At 49.7% G+C, this 11,156-nt stretch overlaps 1 protein-coding gene across 2 annotated transcripts; it reads right to left on the bottom strand.

Moving 5' to 3' along the window:
- Window positions 1–5,163: 5,163 nt before the first annotated feature.
- RGS16 (regulator of G protein signaling 16) lies at window positions 5,164–10,663 on the bottom strand. Of its 2 annotated transcripts, none has more exons than XM_008984881.4 (5): window positions 10,490–10,663; window positions 9,521–9,631; window positions 8,695–8,756; window positions 8,247–8,413; window positions 5,164–6,794 (listed from the first exon to the last, which is right to left on the bottom strand). In XM_008984881.4, exons 1-5 carry the CDS (start codon window positions 10,531–10,533, stop codon window positions 6,573–6,575), a joined length of 606 nt encoding a protein of 201 aa, XP_008983129.1. In that variant the 5' UTR covers window positions 10,534–10,663; the 3' UTR covers window positions 5,164–6,572. The 2 variants fall into 2 exon arrangements, with proteins under 2 accessions (XP_008983129.1, XP_008983128.1); XM_008984880.4 differs by having other exon boundaries at window positions 8,695–8,759.
- Between the last annotated feature and the right edge of the window lie 493 nt (window positions 10,664–11,156).

Genomic DNA, 11,156 nt, shown 5'->3' on the forward strand with positions numbered 1-11,156 from the left:
CACTGCTAAAGACACAGCAGTGGCTCATGTCACCCAGGAGAGGCGTGTTGGTTACTTTTGTGGCGGCACGCCGTCTTTTCTTCGCTTCGTGTTCAGCCCTCACTAAGAAGTGGCCTTAGTTTGTCTTGTTCTACCGCAGTCATGGGATAACATCATCTACTCATTGCTGCATTCTGCAGAATTGTTTTGCTCCATGGGAGCTGGGAGTACCAAGGAGGGTGCCCCAAGACACAGATGGAGTCTGACAACAGTCCTGGCAGGAGAGATCAGTCTGTCCACAAAGAGACCTCAGTCGCTGCTGTGTTCAGAGGCCCAGACTCTGAAGATGGAATCACCAAGAACAGAGGAGACCCCTTCCAGCAGTGGACGGGAATTCCAGGCTGGGAACATAGAGAGAGAAACCAAGGCCAAGGCAAAGTGAAAGGATAGCTCCCGCTTTCCCTCCAGCTCCCTCCTTCCCACACTCAAGATGTTAGAATTATTAATCTTTCCTTCTTTTGACAAGAAAGACCCCTGAGACTGCAGAGATTTTCTCTAAGCTTAGGAATAAATTGTATTTTACTTAACAAAAGCCCTTCTTAGATCTCGGTGAGAAGACAATGGAGTTGAACTGATCATTGCGCTGCAGCCTGGGTGGCAGAATGAGACTTGTCGAAAGAAGGGGGGGGGAGAGAGAGAGAGAGAGAGAGAGAGAAAGAAAGAAAGAAGGAAAGAAAAAGAAAGAAAGAAAGAAAGAAGAAGGAAGGAAGGAAGGAGAAAGAGAAAGGGAAAGAGAAAATAAAGAAAACAAAGGTTGGATGATACACAGCAATAGCTACTTCTAGCTCTTGGGCAATTTGCTTAAACTTTGTAAGCCTTGGTTTCTGTGTCTGTAAAATGAGGATGATAATAATGGCTAACTCATAGCAGTGTAATGAGGATTACAGAAACTAACATATGTGAAGGACTTAGAACAGTGCCTGCCCCATGCAAGCAGCCACCATTTTTGAACACTTATCACATGTGCTGTGATAAATATTTTCTGCAGATGTTCTCATTGTCATCACCAAAGTCCTATGAAGCCAATATTATTGTTATTCACATTTTACAGGAAAAAGTGAGGTTCTGAGAAATTGAGTAATGTGCTGCTGTTTACTCAGCTGACAAGCAGCAGACGTGGAACTGAATCCAGCTGCTGACTTCCGAGCCTGCTGACTCTACGGTTAGGATATACCATGCAGCCTGTGAGGCTGCCCCTTGGAACCATGACATGAACTGAGCTAAGGCAATTCTACTCCCCAGCATGAAACTGCCCCTTAAGTGGGATCCCATTACAAATACAAGATTAATCCACACACTATCACTTTTCTGAAAGACTAAATCATTCAGGTTACAGATCAAAGCTTGAAAATCACCAACATTGGCCGGGCGCGGTGGCTCACGCCTATAATCTGAGCACTTTGGGAGGCCAAGGCCGTGGATTGCCAGAGCTCAGGAGTTCAAGACCAGCCTGGGCAACATGGTGAAACCCTGTCTCTACTAAAATACAAAATAAATTAGCTGAGCATGGTGGTGCCTGCCTGTATTCTCAGCTACTCGGGAGGCCCAGGAAGGAGAATTGCTTGAACCTGGGAGGCGGAGGTTGCAGTGAACTGAGATAGCTCCAGAGCACTACAGCCTGGGTGACAGAACAAGACTCCATCTCAGAAAGAGAGAAGGAAGGAAGGAAGGAAAGACAGAAAGAAGAAAATCACCAACATTGTAAATCAAGAAACATCTTTCTAAAGGATGTGGTCTCCAGCTCCATTGTCCAGCACTTAACCGGTGTGTTTCTCTTACCCTTAGGAGCACGCCTCAGTTATTTAAATTTCAAATCTTTCTTTTCTTCCTTAAAGCAATTTGAATAACTGGAACAATTTAAAGGACTCGTGACAGCAAATTACTCTGCATCAGCACGGTAATAGGTCCTGACACCTTTTTTCTCTCTACCTTCCAGCTTCCGTTTTTAAAGATAATTTCATCTCTATAAACTAAAGAAATCTTGGCTTAACTCCTGTATTTGCTGGGCTGCTTTAGTAGTGATATTAATAATTCTCATTTCTATTAAAATTTCACATTTATTAAAGTGCATTCATAAATGAAACTGTAGTGAAACCAATTAAAGCCATTGGATGTATAATTCCAAAGGAAGAAGCCACTTTAAAAGCTTGCATTGCCTGCCATGGCCACAGTGAGGCAGTAGAGGGTGAAAGACGAGCGGCCTTGCACAGTCACAGGGCACGTATTTGAAAACAGCGTTGGCTGACCTGGGTTTGCAGGAATCCCACGGTCCCTGTAAAACACTGGCTTACTTAATGCCTCCAGCCTTCCATTTCATTAGCTGAAATTCTGGAACGCTCTAAACGTCAGACGAAATATGGTATTGAAGCAGCTATACTAAAAAAAAAAAAAAGTAGATTTAGAATCCTGAGTTCAAATTCTGATCCTGCCATTTCTAAAAGTCTAAAGACTTTTTGACTTGACTAATGCCTACTGTATACAAGGCACTGTGCTAAGTACTGGAAATCAGATAGAGACTCCATCTCAAAATTATAGTATACCATCCTGGTCAACAAGGTGAAACCCCGTCTCTACTAAAAATACAAACATTGGCTGGGCATGGTGGTGCGCGCCTGTAATCCCAGCTACTTGGGAGGCTGAGGCAGGAGAATTGCCTGAACCCAGAAGGTGGAGGTTGCCGTGAGCCGAGATTGTGCCATTGCACTCCAGTCTGGGTAACAACAGCGAAACTCCGTCTCAAAATAAATAAATAAATAAAATTTAAAAATACTGTGAAATGTCTTAGGTGTTTTTTTTTAATGAAATGGAATAAAATATTTTAACCTTCATAAAGGTTTAATATATATTTTTTGTACCCGTGTAATGGTTTTATACATTTTTGTTAGGTTGATTTGTTAAACTATGTATTTATTACATCAATCTTGCTCTGTCAGAACGGCCAGGATTTCAACCCAATGTTCCGACTCCACAGCTTTGCTGTGCCCTGTTCTGCCCCCTCTCACCAAGGTGAATAATATGACCCTGACCCTGAAGAGTTTGGTGTAATGGGACAGCAAGAGTGGTGAAGAGAGAAGTTACGGAGAAAGTCCACACGTGCTACAATGAAAGTAAGGACAGTGTGTTTTAGAATCATGCAAGTTGGGAGCGGTTAACTCTGTACGGGGATATCTGGGAAGGCTTCATGGAGGAGAAGACGTTTTTGCTGAATTTTGAATGTTGACATTCTCCTCCTCACTGCTCAACCCCCAATATTTTCTAAAAAACGAGGAGGAAGAGGTGTTCTAAGCAGACAGAACAGCATGTGCAGCCACACAAAAAATGAGAAGGAAAGAGCTTGACAGTGAAGGCCGTCCAGGCAGGAGATGCGGCTGGAGAGGGACTTGGGTCAGGTCAGAGAGCCCCTTGTGCGTCATGATTAAAGCTGGACTTTATCTTAGAGTCAAAGTGAACCACTGAAGGGTTTTAATATAGCCACGGAGAGCTCAGATCTGTGCATTAGAGCTGAAGACTGGCACAGCTTGGAAAATGAATCAGCACAGGGAGAGGCTGGGGCAGGGAGACCCGCCGCGAAATTGTGGTATCCCAGATTGAAGAGGGTGAGAGAGTCCTCTAAGGAAGTCTCCTGAGCCTGTGGAGAAGCTGGACCCACCCATTTGGGTCCGTGGGATTTTGATGCACTCGATACGTGCATGTTAAAGACATGGAAATGGAAGGAAAGTGGTGGGAAAGGGCAAGTGTTAGTACCTCCCTGTCTCCCTGGGTCCTCTGCTCCATCCTCCCATCCGTCATATTCCTCCACCCATCATCTTTCACAGACTGGACTCCCCCATGGTATAACTGAGTTCAGGCACCTGCTCTGCCACTCACTGGCCAGCTGCCCCCAGCATGTCCTTCCCTCTCAGAGCTTGTTTCCTCATCTGGATGATAGAGTTCAGATCCACTCCACAGAGCTGCTGTAAGGACTAACAGAGGGCAGGGCCTGCCCCGGTGTCCACAGAATCACTCCTTAGATCTGTGCTTAAGATGTGATTAGATGGTGTGTTCTACCCCACGTTCCTGAAGTCCCATCGCTTTACTCAGACTACCAACATGGGAGAAATAAAGGTCCATGTCAGGTCTAGATCTGTATAGAAACAGGTCATTCAAGAGGGAAGGGAAAAAATTTAAGTAGTAGTAATGAGACAAAAATGAGAGAGACTCATAGGATGGAAAAGGAGAGCACGCAGCCAATTGGCAGAGGAAGAACAGATTTCGATGCTTGCACACCTGCCCCCAGGGTCTCACTCTGTCCCCCAGGCTGGAGTGCAGTAGAGTGATCTCAGCTCACTGCAGCCTTGACCTCCCCAGCTCAAGCCATCTTCCTACCTCAGCCTCCCAAGTAGCTGGAACAACAGGCATGTGCCACCTCGTCTGCTAATGTTTGACTTTGCTGGTCTTGAACTCCTGGGCTTAAGTGATCCACCTTCACAGCCTCCCTCCCTCAGTGCTCACAGGCAGGAGCCATCACGCCTGTCTCCCTATCCCCAAATTCTTTCGTGCACAGCTCAACCCTTATTCCCTAGGCCCACGGAATGGAGCAGCCTCATGTATAGAGTGGCTTCAATGTGCCTCATCTCAGATACTTCGATGAAATTATACAAGAATAATAATTTCTTGAACATAAATTGTGAAATATTTGTCATTGGATGTAATAACAAATTACTTTTAAAAGTAAAAATGCTACAAAAGTGACCCCGATGGTGCCCTGCTACTTGACCAAGGGGCACTGACCCCTGCACTGTTATAGGCAGAATTGGGAATGGCTCCTGCTGAGTCCCAGTCAGGTGGGCAAAAGATATGGGCTCTGAAATGACAGTGGGCTGAGCCTGGTCCAATCCACACAACAGCCCAACACAAGCTGGGCTGTCATGAGCTTAAAGAGTCACTGAACATAATAGCCCTCATTAGGACCTATCCCCTTCTCTTGACTCTGGCAGGTCCCAGGTGAACACTGAGCCCTCCCACTGCTTCTGCCTGTTCTGTGGAATTCCCAAAGCCAGCTCCTCTCCAGAGCTCTCCCCGGCACTTCCCCTCTTCCCGGCACTTCCCCTCTTCCCGTCCCACACAGCACTTGGAGACAGGATGTCATATTTGACTTTTGTTTTTATTTTATAAGAATATAACATGCTGAAACAGGAAAGTGGGGATTGCAAACATCATTCATATCTAGGAAACCAGCTCCATTTGTCACAATAAATAAATATTTAAACACTGAGGAGTTCCTGACAGGCTCCAAGAGGTTCCCAGCACATTCAGAGGTAGAGTCTGGTGGAGAGAGGGAGACAGTCAGGCTGCAGCCCCTGCTGAGATTCTCCAGTAGAGGCAAACTGAAATTACAATAATAAATAACAGCACCAAAATAACAAAAACAACACGCTACGACAATCGCACAAAACCAGCGATACAATACACTTAAGTAATCTCCTGGAGGAGCTAGGGTGCAGAGAGAAGAGCGTTGATTATCCTGGGCCACAAGGGGGCTGCCCTGGGTAATTCACCTCCCCAGCCTGGGCTCTGCTGCAGGATTCCCATCACGAAATGTGTATTCGGTGATGCCCTGAGGTGACAAGCAGGTTCTGACTTCCCACAGTCCCGCGGTTCCAAGCAGCCTCTCCCCGCAGCTTCTGCGCTCTGTCCGAGGGCGCCATGGTCCTGTGCCACCTCTGCCTACTTCAATGGTGCATGTCACGTCGGCAGGAAAGAAACACGAGGCTCCCTTCAATCTCAGGGCATCTGCTTTTGCCTGTTCTCATACCCACAAAACACACTGGCTCGATTTCAGCAGGACTCTCAGGGACTGCCAAGAGATTTGTCTCCTAAGATCCTTTTCTGTCTCGTTCCATGCTGCGAGGCATGAGAGCTGAAAAGCCACTCCCTGAGGCCTCCACACTGTCTTCGCCTGGGCCCTGCCTCCAAGGGCAGCCCAGGGCTCAGAGAGGGCATCCAGCAAGAGGCCCCCGGCACGGGCCTGCTCACAGCTGGCCCCTGCTGCAACACAGGGTCAGGGCCACCTGCAGGGGGCCACCCAGAGCACCGGGACAGATTCAAGGGAGCCTCCTTTCAGGGCTCTCCACTGACTTGGAAAGGGCTCACGGGCCAGTGTTTGAGGTATAAACAACTCATAAGCGTGCTGGCCCTGATGTAACTGCAAGGCCGGACTGACACGCAGGAGTGTTAGGAGGGACACTTCCTTCTCCGGTGAGAACAAGAGCCGGTGCTAACCCCTGCACCACCTTTTCCCGCAGAGATCCCCACCAGCCCTCATCATTAGCCCTTATTCACAGGTCCTGGAGGTGGCAGCCCCTCTCTGGCATGGGTCCCACAGTATCTGAAGGAGAGGCTGCTGTTTTCCAAACAGGCTGCTGGAGTGCTTTTTTTTTCTTTTGTCCTCTTGCACTTGCTTTGCAGAACCTGCCTCCCACACAGGGGCAGCCACCTCAGGGATGGGTGACTCAACCTCTCTTCCCGGCTGGCTTCCTCACTGCCATGGAGACTCAGGTGTGTGAGGGCTCGGCCAGGCTGCAGCTAGACGGAGGGGCAGAGGCGGCTGAGGCTTGGGCAGCCAGGTCCCGGTAAGCAGGTGACTTCAGGAAGCGTGGATAGGAGTCCTTCTCCATCAGGGTATGTGTCTTCCCCTGAGCCGTGTCGAAGCACGTGGCCGTGGCAGCCTGCAGGTTCATCCTCGTTAGCTCGCGGGTCTCATGGTCAATGTTGACCTGCAGGAAGGAGTCATGCACAGATGAGTTGGGGAGGAGGGTGGGCAATGCTGAGGGAGGACAGCGGCGGGCCAGGCATCGGAAAGAGCATCAGATACTGTATCAGGAAGCAGGGGCTCCTGAGCTGATCACTAACTAGCTTTTCAGCTCTGGGCATGTCCCCACATCTAACCCAGTGTCTGTCCTCCAGTCGCTCCGAACTAACAGAATGAACATGAGGCTCTATTGGGAATGTATACAAATGCAACCCCCTTCACCCTTTCTTCTAAAGCAACCCGACTTCAAGTCACTCTCAGCTCTCCTGGGATTTGCACTGGGGCCTCCTACCTGGTCCCTCTGCTACCTCGCCCCCCCCACCCACCCCCACCCCCATGGTCCGTTCTCTGCTCAGCAGCTACAGTGAGCCTTTTAAAACCCAGCTCACTTTAGAGACACCTCTGTTGTCTCCTCCTGTCTTTCAGAGGAAGTGCCAAAGAGCTTTCTGGGCCCACTGGGCTCCCAGAGGCCACACTGGCCACCTGCCTCCCGTCTGACATCATCTCCTGCTCCTGCCTGCTCTGTAGAGGCCTGCTTCCTCATCTGTGACTGCATTTGCTGCTTCCTGTGTTAGAATGATCTTCCCTCCCTGAATTCTTCTATGTCTCTGTTGTCACCATGTCAAACAGCCCCCTCCTGACTTCCCTTTGCAGAATGGAAAACCTTACTCCTCCCAGGCCCTACCTCTGGGACTCCCTGCCTCTCATTTCCTGTTGTGTTTTTATGAGTGCAAAGCTCATCCCCTGGCGTATATTTGTCTAGTTCGTTATTGGCATCTTCCCCCATTCAAATATAATTCCACTAGGTAAGGAACTTTGTTTAGTTAACTGTGACATAGACAGCGACTGTAAGTGTCTTGAATATAACTGGGGCTTAAAATACCTTTACCGAATTATGTGGAAGCGATCAGTGGTCAGAAAACAAAAACAAGGTACAAAAGTAAGGCATTACTCTGATCTCTCCACCAGGTGGCGCTGTGTTCTTTATCGAATGCAGCCACCGTGCGTAGTGGCCAGGAGGGAAGTAGACTTAGAAAAAAATCACAGACCACAGACCTGCAAGCCTCAGGCAGGTCAGCCTGGGGACTGAGCCAGGTTATGTAAGGTCCTCGTGCTAACCTTCTCTCTCCAGTTGGTGAGTGTTTTGAGCCTTTAAAAATGGACGGGTTTATAAAGGTGGGTATGGACTGAAGCCAAAAATCCTGCCAACCCATCTTGCCCCATCATGAGTCACAGGGTGAAGACCCAGGAGTGGCATTGAGTCTGGCTTTCCTAGTCTCTGGCCACAGAAGCCCACTCACCCCTGTGTCAAGTAAGGCCCTTCTATTTCTACACCTTCCTCCCCACTAGCCCAGACTCTCAGAGGGGAAGGAGCAGGCAGGGTGGTGCAGATTCATATGCATGGCGGGGCTCTAACCTCTTTAGGGGCCTCGCTGCATATGAACTCCTCGAAGATCCGGTGTGCCCTGGAGGCCAGTTTGGTAGCTGATCGGATCTTCTTGAACTCCTCACAGGCTAGCCAGAACTCCAGGTTCTCTTCGCTGAACTCGGTCTTCAGGAAAGCGTGGAAAGCAGCCACTCCATCTGGGTTGTGGGAGAAAGGAGGAAACAGGTCAGACAAGGGACAGAAGGCAACTAAAGAAAGGACAGCAATTTCACTTAATGGCCCTATTTTTAAACATAATTTTCTTGAACAAAGGACCTGCCTTTGTACGTTGAATAGAGGCTGGCACACTAGGGGTCATTATTATTATTATTACTACTACTATTATTCCGCCCAAGCTTTCAGCAGTCCTGGGCCTGGCTCCAAAGCACGTGAGTACCCACGTGCCACCCACAGACAGACACAAAAGGCTCCTACTCACTTTTACTGCTCAGCAACAGGTCGAACGACTCTCTCCACCCCAGCACATCTTCTGAGAAGTTTCTACTAAAAGAAAAAGGAAAAAAAAGAAAGTAAGAAAAAAAATCAACAAAGTAAAGCATAGCACAAATTCTAGCCAGAACTCTGATGGAAAGTTGAGTAAAATTCACACAAAGACTTGCTTGGTGATTGTTGAAGCTGACACCTCAAACTCTTAGTTGGACTTAGGGTAAGCACTGTGTTTTCTAGAGAGCAATTCAGCAACCAGAAATCAAAGTTAGGGACTCCTTAGTCCTCAGTCAATATCTCTAAGGCTGTCTCTTCTCTGCCCAAAGTTATTTCGATTCCCCTGACTCTCAAAGATTTGTTTTGTATACCTCCCCAAGGAAACTGGGGCTCATAGAGATGACATCTACACATAACTCCAGAGTTTGGTACTGTTGATAGCCAGTATGAAAGGGTTTCTAGGCAAGGCGCATGCTAGAGTCATTAATAAAAACTTCAAGCAGTCTTGGACACCGTCCTAGCCCCGGACGTATGTGCAATGAACGCCCAGGTGGGAGAGTCTGGTAACTAGACATTCATGCCCTGTGTGCCCTCATCTGTGGATGGACTTGGAGCCCTGGAGCCACCTACCCACTCACCCATGAGCCAAGTAGTCATAACAGACCAGCGACAAGTCCCGCTAAAATCTCTAGAGAGGGGATGCCGAGGTCCACTTAGCATGTCCTGGCTTCTCCTTGCATTTCCCTCCTCGTGACAACTTCCCTCCTCCTTTTCCCCGCTCCCTTCCCACTAGGAACCCTGGGCTGGTCAGCAACACTTACTTCTCTTTGCCGTGTTTACTGCTCCACTCGAATTTGCCAATACTCCCAGTATTGGAGCCCAGATCTGATTTGTGAAGAAAGATCCCCAGACGTGTCTTGAACTCTTTGGCTCTGGAAAACAAATCACAAACGTGAAAGGGTTCTCATTTGCTCAGCCAGTGTGGAGAGGTTTGTGGATCCCAGAAGAGTTCTGGGCGGCCCCACTGAAACTTTAGCCTCAAGAGTTCCTGGGAACTGTTGGTTGTTCCCAGGGCCCAAATGTGCTTCTCTTCACAGCATCATCAACCCCAAAACGACGACAGCACCGTCTGAGCTATGCGGTGGTGGGTCTTACACTTTCTGGGTAATACACACACTGCATATATGGGCTTTATCCTAAAGTCACACTGATCTCTCTCTCTTCATGCCTGTTGATTCAGAAGAGAACTCAGCATTCTTTTCAGAAGTATTTCTGAACTGTGTGGAAACTGATTCCTGCCTTCATCTTTACTTTTTCCTTGCCAGCCAGTAACAATTGGAAGCTGTTGAGTAGCTCTCTGAAACATGGACACACCCTCAACAGTGGGACCCCCCCCCCACAAAAAAAAATCTCCCTGCCTGCTAGGGGCAAAGGGGGCCATGCCCCTAGCTCTGGGCTGAGGAATGAAAACCAAGTGCTTAAGAAATGGGCAGGCTCCATTCTGCCTGGAAATGTCAACGTGGCCTTCCTGCAGCCGGCTCTTCAGCAGGTCACCTGAGCACGACTGCAGTTTGTCAGAGGATGGGGATGGCAGCAAGCAGCAGGCCCTCGCTTCCCTTCCCCCTGCTTTCTCCCTGCTCCTGGAATCTGAGCACGTGGCATCAAGTTCGCCTCTACCTCTCAAGTCTCTAGCGCCCCATACCCGCGCCCACCTAGGTCCCCAGGCCTGCCGCTCCACTCCCTAGAAGTTGGTGGGACTTCCAACAAGCATTTGGACAAGCTCCCCTTACCTCTCCAGGCAGGTGTTGGGGAAGGCGGCCAGGGTGCGGCACATGGCTGCGGGCGCAAGGCAGCACGTAGTGGGCAGGATGGTGGCGGGCTCCAGGAGGGTCCTCGAGCGCGAGAAAGCAAAGGCGCAGTAGCAGGTGCTAGTGTGCTGGGGTTGGGGTTAGCAGCCTGCATGCGCCCAGGCTGCGCTGCCGCTGCGTTTATCCCTTCGGAGGGGCGGGGCGGGGCGGGGCGCTCTGACCAATCGGAGGGCGGGGCGGGGCGCCGAGACGGCGGAGGCTGGGCCAGCAGCCAGACCGTGCCGGACTCAGCTTCGCTGCATCTTGGAGCACGCGGCGCTGCACCCTGCGCCCGCAGGGCGCCGCGTGGAGAAGGAGAAGCGGCAAGAGGATTGGCACGGGGATGAGACGTGCGCACCCAGTTTCCTAGGGAAAAAAACCCGCCGACCTGTAGTAACAGCAGGAAACTCACGCAGCGGTGTCGTGTTGGGAGGGTTTGCATGGGGGTGGTGGGTCCGGGAGGCACGCGGGGCTTTGATCCCAGGCAAGTCTGAGCCTGCTGGGTCCTGAAGGACGGCGCACAGGGTGCACGCTGGGGCAAAACAGCATCCGATTATACCGATAAGTACCATTTACGGGGCTCTTACCCCGATCGATGGACACGGACCTA

The sequence above is a fragment of the Callithrix jacchus genome, chromosome 18 (assembly GCF_049354715.1).
Source record: "Callithrix jacchus isolate 240 chromosome 18, calJac240_pri, whole genome shotgun sequence".
Taxonomy (NCBI): Eukaryota; Metazoa; Chordata; class Mammalia; order Primates; family Cebidae; genus Callithrix; species Callithrix jacchus.